This window comes from Bos taurus, chromosome 9, assembly GCF_002263795.3.
Source record: "Bos taurus isolate L1 Dominette 01449 registration number 42190680 breed Hereford chromosome 9, ARS-UCD2.0, whole genome shotgun sequence".
Taxonomy (NCBI): Eukaryota; Metazoa; Chordata; class Mammalia; order Artiodactyla; family Bovidae; genus Bos; species Bos taurus.
In genome coordinates this window covers 41,165,899-41,183,731 of record NC_037336.1, presented here as the reverse complement: position 1 = coordinate 41,183,731, position 17,833 = coordinate 41,165,899, and the positions used below count along the sequence as shown (strand labels likewise).

At 36.6% G+C, this 17,833-nt stretch overlaps 1 protein-coding gene across 2 annotated transcripts in view; it reads right to left on the bottom strand.

Moving 5' to 3' along the window:
• Positions 1-286: 286 nt before the first annotated feature.
• The window catches only part of SESN1 (sestrin 1), a 114,315-nt gene continuing 96,768 nt past the window's right edge, over positions 287-17,833 (bottom strand). Inside the window, exons 2-10 of one of the 2 annotated variants that reach the window (XM_005210809.4) lie at positions 16,401-16,466; positions 15,329-15,529; positions 14,268-14,450; positions 11,132-11,374; positions 9,003-9,150; positions 6,553-6,665; positions 4,024-4,214; positions 2,093-2,237; positions 287-1,423 (exon numbers count right to left, since the gene is read on the bottom strand). In XM_005210809.4, the coding sequence (XP_005210866.1) occupies positions 1,337-1,423; positions 2,093-2,237; positions 4,024-4,214; positions 6,553-6,665; positions 9,003-9,150; positions 11,132-11,374; positions 14,268-14,450; positions 15,329-15,529; positions 16,401-16,466 (1,377 nt within the window). In that variant the 3' untranslated portion in view covers positions 287-1,336. 2 annotated transcript variants of the gene reach the window in all.

Genomic DNA, 17,833 nt, shown 5'->3' with positions numbered 1-17,833 from the left:
GACAGTGTCATTTTTTTGTTCTGTAGTGACTCCCTAATTTAACCTGTTTCTAATAATTCTTAATAATTGATCTTTAAAACATCTCAGTTCAAAATGGACAAGGCATGGGACTGTATCAGTTATCCAAGATAAAACTTTTCTTGTAGCTCTCATGACTGCAAGAGTTTGCCATTTAAATAATAGTCTCACCTGACTACAGAATTATCTAAGTGTGATAGCTAATGAAAATCAATACAAACTGAGAATAGTGACTGATTGTTAAGTCATGACTTTTTGAGACAGCAAATAAAATTGGAGAAAAATTATTCTTTATTGAAAAATACTAATAATACTGACAGACTTCAAAAGCAATTCACGCTTCCAGAATACAAAGTACTTAATACATTTTTCAAGCCTGTTTGCATTTCAAAGTTAGCATTTTTTGTAAATCAAATTTGATGACTAAAAATATTTTCCAGCTTTATTATTTAAGGAGCTGCACAATCTTTGAAGGGGGGACCATGAGGTGGGCAGGGGCAGAATGCACCTGGGACTGAGCAGCAGCTACACAATATTTCTCATAACTTCGGTGCTGGAAACAAAAACACCGCACAGGACAGCTGCCCTCCAGTGTCACAGAACCTTGGGAAACAGCATATCAAAAGATAATTTATACATTTTTCATGTAAGATTGCTTTTTGAAGAAGTCTTTAAGAATGCCACTGTAATTTAATATCATCCAATAACTGAATTTAAAAAAAACTATATGAAAAAAATGAGCTGTTACCATCATAATGGTCTTTGCTGAGCTGTGAGTAATTTTAGATGCAAAAAAATTAACACATATATGTAAGTTTAATTTGAAACCACACAAATTTTACGTATGTAGGCTCAGATAGTAGCAGTGTTCACCTTATTACTAATAGCTTAACCGAACAGCCACTCTATTCATTCCACCAGCAGGAATAGCAGCACCAATATCTAAAATTCTTTATGTATAAAAGCTTACATCATTATCAAAGTCCCATTCTTTGCATGCTCCAATTTTTGTTAACATAAAAGCAACAGGATTTGGAGAGATACTATTTGCTGTATTAAAAGTTATACAGCATCTTGTACTGTCAAAAAGCAAAATACTGTGAACAGCAGCCCTTCTTCACAGCTCTAAACCTGAAGCTGCCGAGCACTCACTGCTTGTGCCAGCAGTGGTGTTTCCACAGTAAAATAGCAGAAACTAAAGGAATCATGGCACAATGGATTCTGAATTCTTTATCTACCATTGGTCCTGGGGCTGAGTACCTTCCCCTTGTAGACTCTATCTGCTGATCGTTCCATCGTCTTTAACGGAGGAGAGGCGTCAGGTCATATAGCGGGTAATGGCTCTCAGAGCATAAAGGAGTTCTGCTTGCATCCTAGCTTCTATAAGAAGCAGATTAACATGAACCTGAATATAAAACACAACATTATTTAAGATATGGTTATAAGCATTTACAATCAGTTTCAGTGCATTTAATAAACACCAAATATAAGTAATGTATGTGTACCACTGAATAGCTTAACACAAGTCTTGGGTTTGATGAACAGAGTATCAGTTTCTCAAAACAAAAGCCATCTGATCTTTCTCGGAAATGTTTTGAGCTTGTATTTGATCACATCTCTTTTTGAAGGTTTGTTATAATAATAAACTTTCCCTGCCAAATCATCATTCAATAATTTCTGTAAAGACGGTTCAAGGATTCTCTTCTTTCTCCTAAGCCTGAACTTTGAAGACAGGCCAGCAGATCTGTTCTCCCTGTCATTCTTCTTTTACGTTAAACCAGCAGTCTCCAACCTTTTTGGCACTGGAAACCGATTTCTGGATGATTCAAGCACGTTACATTTAATCTAATGCCATGCTGATCTGGCAGCAGGTACCAGTCCCTGGTCTGCAAGTTGGGGACCCCTGCTTTAAACCATAATGAGGTTCCCTTCCAAGGCATATCTAAGACACCTGTTCTGGAATGTTCTTCTCTGGGTCAGTAGAGGTGATGGAAAGGGCTGGAGACCCATTAGTTTAGGTGAAGGAGAATAAGAACCACTGCTAAGTTACAGAGTAAACACAACAGGTACATACCTTCTCAGAGTGCTTGAACTGCCTCCAGAAGCTATCATACATTCTTTTGGTAACCTTTTCAGGAGTGCAAACAACAGTTTTGATATAAACTTTAAAGCTACGATCCAATAGCTGGTTAATTTCACCATAGTCATAGTCATCATATCTGTTAAAAGACAATGTGAGAATTACTATATTTTTGAGTGGAAACAGTGTCAGACTTTATTTTTCTGGGCTCCAAAATCACTACAGATGGTGACTGCAGCCATGAAATTAAAAGACGCTTACTTCTTGGAAGGAAAGTTATGACCAACCTAGATAGCATATTCAAAAGCAGAGACATTACTTTGCCAACAAAGGTTCGTCTAGTCAAGGCTATGGTTTTTCCTGTGGTCACGTATGGATGTGAGAGTTGGACTGTGAAGAAGGCTGAGCGCCAAAGAATTGATGCTTTTGAACTGTGGTGTTGGAGAAGACTCTTGAGAGTCCCTTGGACTGCAAGGAGATCTAACCAGTCCATTCTGAAGGAGATCAGCCCTGGGATTTCTTTGGAAGGAATGATGCTAAAGCTGAAACTCCAGTACTTTGGCCACCTCATGCGAAGAGTTGACTCATTGGAAAAGACCCTGATGCTGGGAGGGATTGGGGGCAGGAGGAGAAGGGGACGACAGAGGATGAGATGGCTGGATGGCATCACTGACTTGATGGACGTGAGTCTGAGTGAATTCCGGGAGTTGGTGATGGACAGGGAGGCCTGGTGTGCTGCGATTCATGGGGTCGCAAAGAGTCGGACACGACTGAGCGACTGATCTGATGTGATAGTCTGTTTTCTTATAGAAGTACAGATATAATAGTAAATGTTATATTCTTTTCTCCTCTTTATATAGGCAGCTGTCCCCTAAAATAAGAGCTTTACAATGTTTAAATGGGGGTGGATGAATCAGTATAAAGGAGTAAGAAATAGAGAAGTCAGGGAGATGAACAAAAAATTTGCTAGTGCAAAGTAACAGTATATATTTACAATCATGAATAAGCAACCACACTGAGGAACAAATTTTGGAAACAGTTTGAGTATTGATGATATTAAGAAGTTAACAAATTCGACAATATTGATATATCCCATGATATATAAATTATAATCTACTTGTATAAATATTTTCTCATGTTAGCAGTTCTTGGGGTCAGATGAGGAAAGAATTGGTCCCTAAGATGGCCTCACAGTGTCTACACTTAGGCCACTCTGCTTTAGGCCAGGATGGTCGTAGGCACCAGTGTCTGCTCTGCCCCACTGGAGAATACTTTCTACAACATCCAAGGATCTTCAGTCTCCTATTTGGTTTTTAGTGGAAAAGGGAGAAAACTCTTGTAAAGTTGGTCCATAATATAACCATCCGGGAGTCTAAAGTCAATAGTCTGGCTACTGAAAAAATGAATAACCAAGAGAAAAGTCTGACTTTACAGCTAAAATAATTAGGAAGGACCATAGTGTGGGTGTTTGTGTATGTTAGAAGGTGATGTATAGTGTGTGTATATAAATAGCATAATACTGATAAAGTTTTGCATTTTATGAAGTATCATGGGAGTAGGTACTCTTTAGAAGGGCACTCTAAGTTCCACGAAGGCAGAAGTACAAGTGTCTCAGGAGATAAAAATGATACAAACACATAAATGTTTAGAGACAAACTTTTCCTTTTTCTCCATGCTCCTGGACAACCTTGCTTGTTGTTTAACTCTTGTTCCTAACTCTCCTTCTTCCTGCCTAGCTAGGTGAGAGGAAACACACTAAGCTGCAAAAAATCAAGTTTCTAAAGCATAAAAAGCATAAAAATAAGCTCTTAGGGAGGGGATGGTTCTGAGTATATTAACATGTATATCTGCATATGTGTTTCAAGCACCTGAATGATTTCCCTAAAAGAAAATATCTCTTCATAAACGTAAGAAAACAGACTAACCTGATTCCAAACATGCAGTGAATATAGTTCCAAATAGCCCGTCTGAGCATTGAGGTATCAACATCTTTGTGCATTGCCATTGTATTATAAGTAAGATTGTAAGCAATGTGAAATTTTTCATCAATCAACTGTCCTACATCTGGATAAAGACGATTTACCAAAGAATAACCATGGTCTTCCCAACAATAGTCCTAAATACAGAGAACAGAACAAATGTGAATAATTAAAATGTGGTCAAATACAGTTCTATGTCTATTGCTCTGTGGTGCAGTGAGACTACTGGCAGTTGAAATCCACTCCCTTTCTAGAACATCCCTAGCTTTCTGTTTCATTTGCATTCCAGTTTGATGTTTTCAATTTCTATACTGCAATATGCAAAAGTTAAATTTTGCAACTCACCAAGTTTAAAAACCAGTGGAATCTCTGCCTTACACACACATCACTTGTACTCTGCTTTCTCTCACTGTTTCCCCTGTCAGCCTCCAGAGATGACTCGTCCTGGGAGGCCACTCTCCTTTTATATTGCTGCAGGCATTCAAGTGTCTTCAAATTTTGTAAATTTTTAATTCAACACATCCATCACTCATTCTTTTTCCTCCTAACCCCCCTTCCTCTTAGCTCTGTTAAGTCTTCTAATTAGTTTTCCTACATTAAATCTCCGTTTCCTTTTTTCTATCTCAAACAAAACTTAATAAGCCTCTACTTCTACGTTGCTCCCATATTTGTTTTCCTAAAACACCTCTTTGATATCATGCCATCACTGTGGTCAAAATGTCCAAGTCTGATCAATTTTAAAGTAACTTCCAACTAATCAGAAAAATCCTTTGCTTGAAGCTTTCAGCAGCCCAGCCAGTTTATGATACCTTCCCTCACTCTGTCCTTTAACCTAGGCTCAATTATTACCTACAGTCGTCTCTGCTTACAATATTCATGCTTTTAAACTATTCAAATCTGTCAAACCCTAATCTGCCTCCAAAAAAAATTTTCTAGTCTACATGATCTCTCCAATTGTAATGTATTATATTTCGTGACACAACTTCACTACCACGTAACATATTCTATATTTCTTCCTGTGCCTAATTTGCCTCCTTAAATAATGTTAGTTCCTTGAGTCAAGAAAAAAAAAATCTCATGGTTCCCAAATATTTTCATAATTCTGCTAAAAGTTAATACTAGTCCTTCACAATTGGAGAAGGCAATGGCACCCCACTCCAGTACTCTTGCCTGGCAAATCCCATGGGTGGAGGAGCCTGGTAGGCTGCAGTCCATGGGGTCGCTACAAGTCGGACACAACTGAGCGACTTCACTTTGACTCTCATGCATTGGAGAAGGAAATGGCAACCCACTCCAGTGTTCTTGCCTGGAGAATCCCAGGGACGAAGGAGCCTGGTGGGCTGCCGTCTATGGGGTTGCACAGAGTCGGACACGACTGAGGCGACTTAGCAACAGCAGCCCTTCGCAATAATTGGGAAAGTTAGAACTATCAACTCATAACAGATTGTTTAAGAAATACATTTTAAATGCATTGTGTGTCTAGTAATGGATTGGAAGCAGTCTTAGAAAACTACAGCATAGAATAGATAAATGTTTCCTAGTTGATGATCCTCAACTTTTATTCTGGAACTAGAAGATACAGCAATTGTTGCTCCTGCAATATATTTGCAAAGCACTTAGCTTCCTGGAAAAGCAATAAGAGAGAAGGAGGCTGGTATCCTGGAGGATGACAAGGTCCCTAAGTTTCCATGGACTCAATATACACAGAATTGCACTGGGAATTTTTACTGTGTATTTCAAAGTTAATGATTATGGAGCTAAACAAACTGGGTCTACCAACAATAATTTGACTCTCTACCTCACTAAAACTTTATTCTAAGAGATGGGCATTATTTAATTTTGGAATAAGATATCTTTATATAAAAATCCTCTTCAAGATTTAAGTTTGAAACTCTCAAAAATTCTCATTGCTTCAAATGACATTCAGTTCATATTCTACCAGGGAATTAGGTTATTGTAATCACTATGACTTATTTTATATGAGATTTATAAGAACTCACCCAAATTAAAAGAAAACAAATTTGCTGTCCCTAAAAGTTCTAATTTAAGCACATGTTTCACTCTGATTTTCTCATCCTCTTTCCTTCTACCCACACACACATAATGCCTGAAATGTTGAGGACATTTCTCTTGTCACAGAAATGGCCTCACTTTAACACTGGTGCTCTGTAAAACAATGCTATAAATGCTAGCTAGGTTCTAACACAACTATTTACTGTTTAGTTATATTATGAACTTTGAGTTTTAGTATACCATCTGGGAACCTAACCACTATTGTAATTTTGTTTTATGGGTGAATATGTTTTGAATTCTGAGCAACTGATTTATGAACTTATATCTAAGGAACTGCATGTACATAGAAAAGTTATTTCTCTCTGCAATGCTTTCTGTTCTCAAATCCAGATGGTTCTTTCTAACTTTAAGTCAGATTGAGATATTTCTAACCAGTCATGTACATACAAGTTGTGATTTTACCTGGACTCGAAATGTTGGGACGTGCATTCCATGTCTAGAGAAATCCTTATAGCCATAACTAGTATCCTCAAAGTGACGTGATACATCTCTTGCTGGTGTAACTTCATCATCATCTGAAATAATTTTTTAAAAAAGCTACTGAAAGCTTTTCAAACACAGGATGCTAGTTAAAATTCATTTTACCTATAACAAGTAAAAATAGGATAACCCTTTTTCTGATACTTAGTAACCAATATCAACTAAAATAAAGTCTTAAAACTATAAAGAAATTGCTTAATAAATGGAATATAAAGGTTAAAAAACATACTCATGGTTGCATTTACTGTGCTTTTCATTCCTCTCTTTCACAGATCCTCTCTTCCTCTGTGTCCTCTCTCTAGTTTATAGTTGTGAGGTTCTACTTAAAAGTATGTACTCCAAGTATGAATACCCTTTTGAAATAATCTTTATGGTACTAACAAATCAGCTGTATTCTAAACTTTAGCACTTGGACATTTTTAGTTGAATATTAATGTCATACAATATGTAAAATGATCTTTTTAACAGCTTCTCTGATGCCTCAGATGGTAAAGAATCTGCCTGCAATGCAGGAGACCTGGGTTCGATCCCTGGGTCAGGAAGATCCCTTGGAGAAGGGAATGGCTACCCACTCCAGTATTCTTGCCTAGGAAATTCCATGAACAGAGGAGCCTAGTGGCCTATATAGTCTGTGGGGGTCTCAAAAAGTTGGACACAAATGAGCAACGAACACTAACAGTTCAAAGGTCCTAGAAACAATTCTGAAATAAATACAGAAAAGAGGCTCACTAAGCCTTTTTAGATTATTTTCATGTTTAGGAGTTGATGAGATTATTTAGTTTCAAGTAAATAGAATCAAAGACTTCTCCTCAGGCTAACATCAAACCTCCATTTATACAAATTTGATTTTTTCTTTGCTATTAAGAAAATTGGTTATTAAAACCAATGTACTCTTTGTTCCACTGTATTATTGTCAAAATATATTGACACTATAACTTTTTTCCTTTAAATTACCTAGTTTACTTATTAAATCCTATAGGTTACATTTGATAAAGGCCTAACAAAGGGTTTAAGCTGTTAGTTATCTAATAAGTAGCTCCTTTTCACACATTATAGAATTTTAAAGCTGGAAGTACTATTAGGCCTTTATGAATGCAACTTCCTCATTTTAAAGAAAAAAAAAAAGGAATGCTCAATGCTAAATGACTTAACATTCACAAAGTTTATTAGCAGTGATTTTAGGACCTAAATCAAATCCTTGCTCTTAGTCTATTTTCACTTTAACTTCCTTTTTTGGAAGTAGGAATACCTATGCAATAGCCTTTCTAAAAGGAAAGACATATTAGAATTAAACTTAAAAGTTTTGCACAGCAAAGAAAACCATAAACTAAACAAAATGACAACCTACAGAATGAGAGAAAATATTTGCAAACAAAGCAACTGACAAGGGATTAATCTCCAAAATACAAATAGCTTATGCAGCTTAATATTAAAAAACCAAACCCAATCAAAAAAAAAAAAAATGGGCAGAAGAGCTAAACAGACATTTCCCCAAAGAAGACATATAGATGGCCAATAAGCACATGAAAAGATATTCAATATCACTAATTATTACAGAAATGCAAATCAAAACAACAGTGAGGTTATCACCTCACATCAGTTAGAATGGCCATCATCAAAAAATCTACAAACAATAAATTTTACAAAACTGTTGTTGGGAATGTAAATTCATGCAGTCACTACAGATAACAGTACGGAGGTTCCTCAAAAAACTAAAAATAGAGCTACCATCTAATCAGCAATCCCACTCCTAGGTATATGTCCAGAGAAAACCGTAATTCAAAAAGACACACACACCCTTGTGTTTACAGCAGCACTATTTATAGTAGCCAAGACATGGAAGCACCCTAAATGTCCACTGACAGCAGTAGACAGAGATGTGGTGCATGTATCAGTGGACTGTTATTCAGCCATAAAAAAGAATTAAACAATGCCACTGGCCACAACATGAATGGACCTGGACCCATATTATGTGAGATTAGAAAGAAAAAGACAAATATCATACAATACAGCTTATATGTGGAGTTGTAGAGAGCCTGTGGTTACCAAGGGTTTGGGATGCAGCCGGGGTAGGGGGAGGGATAAATTGGGAGATTGGGATTGACATATACATACTACTATATATAAAACAGATAACTAATAAGGACCTACTGCATAGCACAGGGAATTCTACTCAAAACTCTGTACTGACTTGTATGGGAAAGGAATCTAAAAGTGGATATATGTATAACAGATTCATTTTGCTGTACACTTGAAACTAACACAACATTGTAAATCAACTGTATTCCCATACGAAAAACTTATTTAAATTGTCTTTAAAAATTGGGCTTTTTCTTCAAAATAGACATTGACTATGTAATGCTTGCTTTTACCTGAAGAGAAGACAAACATGCTCTCTCTTTTTTCTATTTCAAAACGTGAAGCCATCTCTTCCTGACTTGCCTCCTCTTCTTCTCGACATTCCTGTAACTGCTTCATCTTTTCCATGAGGGCTTCAACCTCAAAGAAGGAATCACTTACCTGAAATAAAAGTGCAATTAAGGTTGTTACATATGTCAAATATGGAATAAATTTTATTAAGTCTATCTCATAAGAATTTGCATCTTAATACAATATAAGAAAAATAGATCTTATAACTTTAATGCACATGAATGAATCAAAAACAATTACTTTGGCCTATCATATATACAGATATAAATTTTAAAATTTAAAACAATAGAAAAAATTTTAAGAACATATTCTAATGTTTAAATTTTTATTTCAAAAGTTAGTAATATTACTGTCATTAAGTTTTAAAAATTAAAATTTAACACTGTCAGTTTAAAACAGAACTGAGTTACACTTTTACTTGCTCAGTGAAACAAATAAGGTATACAAAATATAAAGTGGTTTTACATCAACATTGTACACTGGGCATATTGTCAATAGACAGGCATACCTCAGATATATTGTGGGTTCAGTTCCAAACCATTAGAATAAAGCGAGTATCATAACAAAGCAAGTCAAGAATTTTTTTGGTTTTCCAATGCATATAAAAAGTTATATTTATACTATACAGTAGTCTAAGTGTGCAATAGTATTATGTCTAAAAAACAATGTACATACCTTAAAAAATTCATTACTAAAAATACTTAACACCTGGGAACAGGGAGCTTATGTACTAGAGAAGTTTTTTAAAAAATTATATTATTTCACTATTATTTAATTGAGGGATAACTAGGAACAGTACTTCTTTAGCCTCGTACTAAATCAAAGGTGGGGAAAGAATCCAATTCTCAGCATCCTGGCAACTGATGTACTCACCCTTAGTCCATCTTATAACCTTTAAACTTTGATAAATAATCAGTGGCCATATGCGGGCCTCTCACATGAATCCAGATAGCTCAAAAGAGGGTGAAACTGACGGTCTTGGGCCTTACCAACACACCACAGCACAGCAGTCAACCTTGGGAAAATGATTTTCCTTCCTGTGCTAATCTTACCGTATGTAAATGCTACCTCTTATTTAGTACCTGATAAATGCTAAGCACTGTACTAGCCCTTTTACCTCTCTAGAGACATTTCACTTAAACTTTGCAATAACCTTGTGTTTGACCTTTATTTAGAAATGAAAGAATGGGGGGTCAGGGAGGGTAGATAACTTGCCAACAGTCAAATCATATGTTAACAGTCAAGTGTTTGTTAAAGTCAAACATATAAATTCAACCTGTCTAAATCTGTCTTAAAGTAATAATAAAACTGAGAAAATCTGTATGAAGTATTGAGAAGGCTGTAATGTTTCTATTTGGAAATATAAACCCTTGCTCTTTCACTACAGCTAAAGAATGCAGAGGGAGTTTTGAAACATCATATATAGGAGTTAAAACTTGCTTATAGAAAATTCAACTCATTGTGATCTGTTTTCCAAGGAATAACAAAGCTGAGAAAATATAAATGCCAGAGAAGACAAGGAATAGAGATAAAAGCATTTTAATATATTTACATTCACTTCTATATATATTTGTGAGAAGTTAAAACATGAAGGAGTATTTTAAAAGGAGAAATTCCAGATCAAAGCTGATTAACTCTTCTAAAAGAGAAATAATTGAGATGACAGCCTGTTTCTTTCGTGCAAAAAGGAAGGATGGGATGTGATCAGCAGCAGGCAGTTTGTATCAAGTTCCTCTTTCCTCAGTCTTCCGGCATCTCACATTCAGTAGCCATTCAATACTAGCTGGCTCTGGCACATCCTGGTGGCTTCCAATCCTGAAGTTATTCGAATGTAGTCTCCTGGAGGGTCTTATATATAAGTCATATAATTTTGTTTATGTCCCTTAGCATCAGACACTATAATGCTCAGCATTTGGAGGCAGTCAGATACTTGCTGAATGAATAGACTGGGGGGTCTAATACCTTTTTGGACTTAACAGGGTAAATTTTCCTAAAAGCCAAGTAAAAAAATAATACAACAGCAATTACTGTGATTAGTCTTACGACAATCCTGTAACAAATAGATACTTACCGAAACATTTCCTGCTGAGTTGACCTGCATCTCATCCACACTGTGATTGCCGTTTGTAATGTCACAGATGCAGTAGTTACTAACAGAAGGCGGTCTGAATGTGTGGCCACCATCACAATGAATCTCTGGACTGATCCCACAGCCAAATGTGAACGAGGCAAGAGAATGATAGTGTGTGAGTAGAACTACTGCGTGTACCAGTTCTGCAAGGGACCAGCTATGCTCTTCAGCTTTTAAAAGTCCCTTGGGGAAAAAAATGAGAATATATTTTTATACTGGGGTATGGTGTTGGTGAAAGAACATAGTTCATCTTGGTATTTAATCTATTGAAAACAGGATTAGTTACTGTATAAAACTTAGGATAAAATGACAATTTGAGGCATGTAGAACTCAGAATTTGCTAATTTTTATGAGTATATATTCAAAAATTGAGCTTAACATAATCTGATAATGACTAATTCATTATTGATTATCTGAAATCTTGATTTAAAAATGCAGTAGAATACATTTTGTTTAAGGCAGTTGCTGTGTTTCAGATAATGGATTATGAACGCATTAACTATGTTGTTAGTGTGACATCTCAAACCAAATGTAATAAATTTGAGTTTAAAGTAGAAGCTACTGTGGAAAATATGCCTATTTTTCTTTAATATCAGGCTTCCTCAAGGAATTTTTAAGATAGTGGTTTGAACAACTTGACTCTGAATATGTCTAAATCATCAAATTATATTTAAAAAGTTATGCTCAAGGTAAAGTCTACAATCCTTAAAAGTCTACAAATCTGTTTCCATTCTGCTTCATTATCTATTTCATAGTATTGTATAATTTTATGTTACTAGACAATATAACAGACATTGCATTAATCATATTCAAATCTTATATCTCCTTGAAAATAAGATGCTTCAATTATATAAAAGTATCTAAAATACTCTAGGGAATTCTCTGGCAGTTCAGTGGTTAGGACTCTGAACTTCCACTGCAAGAAGCACAGGTTTGACCCTTGGTTGGGGAACTAGGATCCCACAAGCCTCGTGGAATGGTCAATAAATTATAAAAAAAAAATAAAAATTTAAAAATTTCTACTGCATGGCAGATTCTTTTAGAGAAAGTCAATCTACTTTTATTCTATTGTCTTTATTATCAGACAGTAAAGAATCTGCCTGGAATAGAGGAGACCTGGGTTCGAGCCCTGAGTCGGGAAGATCCCTGGGAGAAGGGAATGGCTACCCACTCTATAGTTTTCTTGCCTGGAGAATTCCATGGAAAAAGGACCTGGCGTGCTCTAATCCATGGGGTCACAAAGAGTCGGATTTGAATGAGCATTTAACACTTTCAATAAAAAGAACCAGAAGAAACTAGTTTAAGATGGTATTTTGCAAAGATATACAAGATTGCACTTTACATCTATCAGAATGGCTAAAATCTGAACACTGACAACAGCAAATGCTGACAAGAATTTGACAAGTATGCTGACAAGTATGCTCATCCATTGCTGGTGGGAACACAAACGTACAGTCACCTCATTAGACAGTTTCACAGTTTCTTACAAAACTAAACACAAGCTTACCATACAATCCAGCAATCCCAGTTATTTACCCAACTGAGCTGAAAACTAATGTCCATCAAAAAACCTGCATGTGAATGTTTGTAGAAGTTTTATTCATAATTGCCAAAAAACTGGGAGTAACCAAGATGTCCTTCAGTAGGTGAATGGACAAATTGTGGTACATCCACACACTGGGGTATTTTTCAGCAGTAAAAAGAAATGAGCCATCAAGTCATGGAGGCACCTTAAATGCATACTGACAAATAAAAGAAGCTAGTGTGTAAAGGTTATATACTGTATGACTCCAACTATATGACATTCTGGAAAAGGGAAAACTATAAAGACAATAAAAGGAGTAGTAGTTTCAGGGGGAAGGGAGAGAGATGAATAAGGGGGGCATAGGAGATTTTTAGGGAAGTGAAACTATTCTGTATGACATCATAATGGTGGATAACATGACATTATGCATTTGTCAAAACCCATAGAACTGTACAACACAAACAGTAAACCCCAAAGTAAATTACTGCTGCTGCTAAGTCGCTTCAGTAGTGTCCGACTCTGTGCGACCCCATAGACGGCAGCCCACCAGGCTCCCCCGTCCCTGGGATTTTCCAGGCAGGAACACTGGAGTGGGTTGCCATTTCCTTTTCCAAAAGTAAATTACAGACATTATTAATTCATCAATTGAAGCAAATGTACTATGCTAATACTGCTGCTGCTAAGTCGCTTCAGTAGTGTCCGACTCTATGCGACCCCATTGACGGCAGCCCACCAGGCTCTCCTGTCCCTGGGATTCTCCAGGCAGGAACACTGGAGTGGGTTGCCATTGCCTTCGCCAATGCATGAAAGTGAAAAGTGAAAGTGAAGTCACTCAGTCGTGTCTGACCCTTAGCGACCCCATGGACTGCAGCCTACCAGGCTCCTCTGTCCATGGGATTTTCCAGGCAAGAGTACTGGAGTGGGGTGCCATTGCCTTCTCCATGCTAATACTAGAAGTTAGTAATAAAGAAAACAATGTGTGTGTGGGGGGAGTGGAGGGTTGAAGCGGGTCAGTCAGTCAGTTCAGTCGCTCAGTCATGTCCGACTCTTTGCGACCCCATGAATCGCAGCACGCCAGGCCTCCCTGTCCATCACCAACTCCTGGAGAAACCTATATGTAGGTCAAGAAGCAACAGTTAAAACTGGACATAGAACAACCCGGAGAAACCTATATGCAGGTCAAGAAGCAACAGTTAGAACTGGACATGGAACAACAGACTGGTTCCAAATAGGAAAAGGAATACGTCAAGGCTGTATATTGTCACCCTGCTTATTGAACTTATATGCAGAGTACATCATGAGAAACGCTGGGCTGGAAGAAGCACAAGCTGGAATCAAGATTGCCGGGAGAAATATCAATAACCTCAGATATGCAGTTGACACCACCCTTATGGCAGAAAGTGAAGAGGAACTAAAAAGCCTCCTGATGAAAGTTGAAGTGGGTAGAATATGGGAACTCCTTGTGCCATTTTTCTGTAAACCTGAAATTGCTTTGAAAAATAGTCTATTAATTAAAATAAAAAAGACACCCTAGATATATTCTCTGCTTACCTCAATATGTTCTTTGGTAATAAGCCAAGGTCTGTGGGCTAACACTTTGTTAAGTTCTCCTAAATTCTGTAGTTTTTGAGGAGCATTCTCTAAACCATTAAGCCACTTGGGGTCTCCACCAACATGAAGGAAATCATTTACATGGAGATTCACTAAGTAGGAGCACTGATGTCTTGCTGCAGCCTAAGAGAAAACAAAAGATGATTCTAACTATACATATTAAAATCTTGAACAACTACATGTCTTTTTTCTTTACAATGTGCAAAACAGTTAATTTTTTGATTAGTATGTTCTCAAATTTTCCATGTACTACAGAAATGAAGTTTTCATATAAACATTCAAAAATTCACGTATGCTATAGAAAACACCTCAAAAATATCCCATTAACAAAAAATATTTGATAAAAGTATTTGAATTTTAGAAAACTTTTATACCTACTGTCAGAACCTGATTAAGAAACTTCATTAAGATGCCAACCATAAAATAATGGAATCTTATTTATAAATTGAACATGAGTGAAAACCACTTATGTCAATCTGAACTACTATTTATATAGTAGTGAAATAATCTTGTTTCCTACTTTATTTTCTTATTTAGTAGAAAATGGTGCTCAATAAGGGCTTCCCTGGTAGCTCAGCTGGTGAAGAATCCACCTGCAATGCAGGAGATCCCAGTTTGATTCTTGGGTTGGGAGGATCTGATAAAGAAGGAAAAGGTTACCCATGCCAGTATTCTTGGGCTTTCCTGGTGGCTCAGTTGGTAAAGAATCCACCCACAATGCGGGAGACCTGGGTTCAATCCCTGGGCTGGGAAGATCCCCTGGAGAAGGGAAAGGCTACCCGCTCCAGTATTCTGGCCTGGAGATTTCCAGGGACTCAACAAAGTGTAAATACATATTAGTTTTCCTATTATTTAGAAAGAGGAAAAATAGGTACTACTTAACAGGAATCCAATTGGAAGTTGGAATATAAGTATTTATTCCTGTGTTTGAAGCATTAACCATATCTTTAAAAGATTAATAAAAACAGGGAGAAAGAATTTTTCACTGAATGTTTACAAACCATTATTCCAATGTAGTGCCGATAATGAAGGGGTAATGGCCCATCCATTTGCAGTAGATAGTGTTGAGTTTTTAAGAAACTTTCTAAATACTGTGGGTGAAAAACCATCACTAAGGTAATATTATCCAAACGACCCAAAGCAGCAAAAGAATCTGTAAATAAAGTATGCATCTGTGCGTCTTCACTCCCCACTTGGAGAATCTGTATGAAAGAGAGGAAAACCACGGTTACAGAAATTGTAAATCGGTGTTAAACACGGAAGGGGGAGAAATAAAGCATGCATGCACTGCATTCTGTGTGTCATTCAGAAGCAGCTTAAATTTGGCTTAAGAAAGGGAGGTTATTCGATATTTGGCAAAACTAATACAATACTGTAAAGTTTAAAAATAAAATAAAATTAAAAAAAAAAAAAAGAAAGGGAGGTTGTAATTCTACGAGTTTAACTCAACTGGTTGCAAGATAGAAGAATAAAAGTCACATATCATGTAGCAGGGGAGAAACAACAAGGGCCATCTAGATAGGCTTCTTGTAGGCTTGGCCAGAATCCAGATAAAGAAGCAGATTTAGATTATCAAATCTGCAGAGCTTGCAGACACTAATGCCTTTCCTTTTAACAACACCTACTCTCCCACAATTTACAGAGAACCAAAATTAACTAACAGTAAACAATCCTTGTGAAAACAAAGCATAGAAGCATTTACATATTTAGAATTAAAGATCTAAGCTAGCATTGATTACCAGCCTGTGGAGTTGGCCAAGACCAAGTAACTCAGCGTATGGGCACACTTAAATAACATCTAAATATAAGCAGGTGGCATATCTTGGTCAAAAACAAGTCTTGCCTTTGCTTGACTAATTATGGGTGTTAGAAAAGTGCCATGAAATACTAGAAATCAAAGGGACTATAATAGCTTTCTAATCCCACAGATTCACTGCCAAAGCATGATTAACAATGATCAACTCTGTGTAAAGCATATTGTTGACCAACAGTTGTTCAGATGCCAAGATGTGGGTCATGAAAGCTTTTCCTTAAAAGCATAGAGTTCACTATGTACTTTCACAAACAACATACCTCCTTTTCTGGGATGAATCTGCTTGGTCCGTGTCCTAGTGGTCGAGGAATTCTAATTCCAAGTTCCTAGAAGAGAAAATTACCCCATCTCAGGCCTCTAGCAGTAAACAACATGAACTGAGGCCACAGGAATGGGAGAGAAAAACAACCAGTTGAACAGAGCCTGGCTTGTTTTGGTGGTTTGTTTTCATGACCATATATATATATCAGCTCCTCTTTTTGCATCACATAACTGACAACAGTTTATAATAAGACTCTGACTAAAAACAATAAAACCTGTTTCACTAAAACCAGAGTTTTGCATAAAGTACTTGGCAGAAAGTCTAGGACAGAAAGTTCAGCACACAGCAGCCAACCCTGTGGATTGACAGTGATACAAAATAAGACCAATGTGGTTATACATCCAAAACCCAACCAACCAAAATATCAATCCCTGTGCGTCTTGTCAGGAAATGAAAAAGTCATAACCTCTACCTAGAGGTCTTAAACTGAAAGAAGTATAATTATTATTGCATCTACAATAATACTTCACAAGAACAGAAATATTATGAAAAATAAAGATTATTTAAACCCACAAAAGAGAAAGTGCTACAGGACACGGTTCCTCTGTAGTTGAGTAAAACAATTTGAGAGAAATTAATTTTGTGAGTTTTCCTTAAATTTTTAATTTATAGGATCTCATTGACTTCACTTATATTTTTGAGCTCAACTAATTAAGAATAAATGGTTTTCTACCCTTTGACATAGGGAACCTAGAATTCTGTAATTTGTGTGACAATGTAGTATGGTTAACAAAAACTGACAATCTACCATACCAGCTTTCCCCTCAATGTAATATGCTTATAGAAACAAAACCAAAATGTAATTCAGCCTTTTTTTTTTTTTTGAGTTCATGTCCTATCTATCTAGTCTCTAGGCAAACAAACCCCCACCTTCTTTAACAACTAAATATTAACCCTTGCTTATATAATTACATACAAATACTATTTCCACCCTCTCTTTACTGCTTCCAAAAGTCCTTCATGATATAAACCAGATGCTTTTCTTTTAAAGGAGAAAAAAAGGTGTGTGGGGGGCGGGGGTGGGGGCGCAGTGATGCAGACAGAGAAGAACATATGGCAGCAATTCAAGAAATTTGGTCCAAGTGAATGGAAACCTTTTGAGCAGAATTGATTTAGGCAGGCAGGAAAAAATCGAAGAGAATCTTAATCAGTAGAACTCGAGGTTCAGATTTGAAGTAGGCTCCATTTGCAAACTAAAATTTTATATAGGTTTCAAATAATTTTGTATTAGAGGTCAGTGATTTTTTACTCTGATAATTACAGACTTATACTGAAGATAGTAATGTCTAATAACCGTATCCTTCACTGAGGAGGCACTAAATTTACTGGTCCAGCTATCTATGTGTCTCAATTTAACATACTATAATAAAT